Below are 1,183 nucleotides of genomic sequence, written 5' to 3'. Positions count from 1 at the left end.
ACGGTCTACATGTCATCGGACCGCTTTCAGAAAACCACCGGGTACCGCTATTGAACTCACCCTTTGGAGCCGTTGCTGGTGCGATCGCACAGGTTTTCACAATCCCCGTCTCAGTCATTACAACCAGACAGCAAACACAGCCCAAAGGGGAGAAAAAGGGGTTATTTGATACGGGGAGGGAAGTCATTGACAGCGAGGACGGATGGAGTGGACTGTGGAGAGGCCTCAAAGCCAGCCTTGTCCTTGTGGTCAATCCCGCCATCACATACGGAACTTATCAGAGACTAAAGGACATCTTATTCTCTGGCAAGACTAGTCTGAAACCGTGGGAAGCTTTCCGTAAGTGAAATCCTCTCCTAATATATATATATAGATAGATAGATAGATAGATAGATAGATAGAAATATTCCGCCCATCTGAACATATTTACTGATGACAATGGACGGATAGTTTTGGGCGCCATGTCTAAGTCTCTCGCGACAATCGCAACCCAGCCATTGATCGTGGCTAAAGTCGGGTTACAGTCCCGACCACCAGCCATCCGACAAGGCAAACCATTCAAGACTTTTGGCGAGGTGATGAAATATATCATCGAACATGAGGGGCCACTAGCGTTGTTTAAAGGAATTGGTCCTCAAATATTGAAGGGTCTGCTGGTTCAAGGATTTTTGATGATGACAAAAGAGCGGTAAGGAATAAGCCTCGTCCCTACTTTTTTGACACCTTCAAATTGGAGGAAGGAGAGAAAGGCCGCGGATCTGCTAACCTTTCAAATTATGTAGGGTTGAACTGCTCTTCATTCTCCTCTTCACATACCTCCAGAAGCTCAAACAGTCCAGACTGAAGAAGTCTGTTGAGCAATCAGCGGAGAAGGTAGCCCAGAAGGCGAAGGCCTCTCTCCCCGTAACACTAAAATAGGCATGTTCATTTTATCCGTGGCGTTCATACATATATACCTAAATTAAATGTACAAAAATTCCCATCTTGTCCTTTTTCTGTGTGATACGTACATGTTTATTGATTTTTCTTCTTTCTTTTCGTTTTCATTTCATAGATGATGGTGGGCTTTTTGTGATATACAATGAAATGTAGCACATAGTGGGAAGCTTGTGTTGTGACGATTTCTTGCATATACATGTGACATTCTTTCAACTATGGAACTCATTTTGAAATTCGTTATTAA

The 1,183-nt window shown here is 43.5% G+C and overlaps 1 protein-coding gene across 1 annotated transcript in view; it reads left to right on the top strand.

The window, feature by feature from the left end:
- The window catches only part of HCAG_04793 (predicted protein), a gene marked incomplete at both ends in the record, with an annotated part of 1,103 nt that extends 185 nt beyond the window's left edge, over positions 1–918 (top strand). Inside the window, 3 exons of the mRNA XM_001540903.1 lie at positions 93–339; positions 451–688; positions 783–918. Of these exons, the coding sequence (XP_001540953.1) occupies positions 93–339; positions 451–688; positions 783–918 (621 nt within the window). The remainder of the gene's footprint in view (positions 1–92; positions 340–450; positions 689–782) is intronic.
- Positions 919–1,183: the final 265 nt, after the last annotated feature.

The sequence above is a fragment of the Histoplasma capsulatum genome, genomic scaffold, assembly GCF_000149585.1.
Source record: "Histoplasma capsulatum NAm1 scaffold_4 genomic scaffold, whole genome shotgun sequence".
In the NCBI taxonomy this organism is placed as follows: Eukaryota; Fungi; Ascomycota; class Eurotiomycetes; order Onygenales; family Ajellomycetaceae; genus Histoplasma; species Histoplasma mississippiense.
The sequence above is the reverse complement of the archived record's forward strand: the minus strand, read 5'-3'. Positions and strand labels throughout refer to the sequence as shown.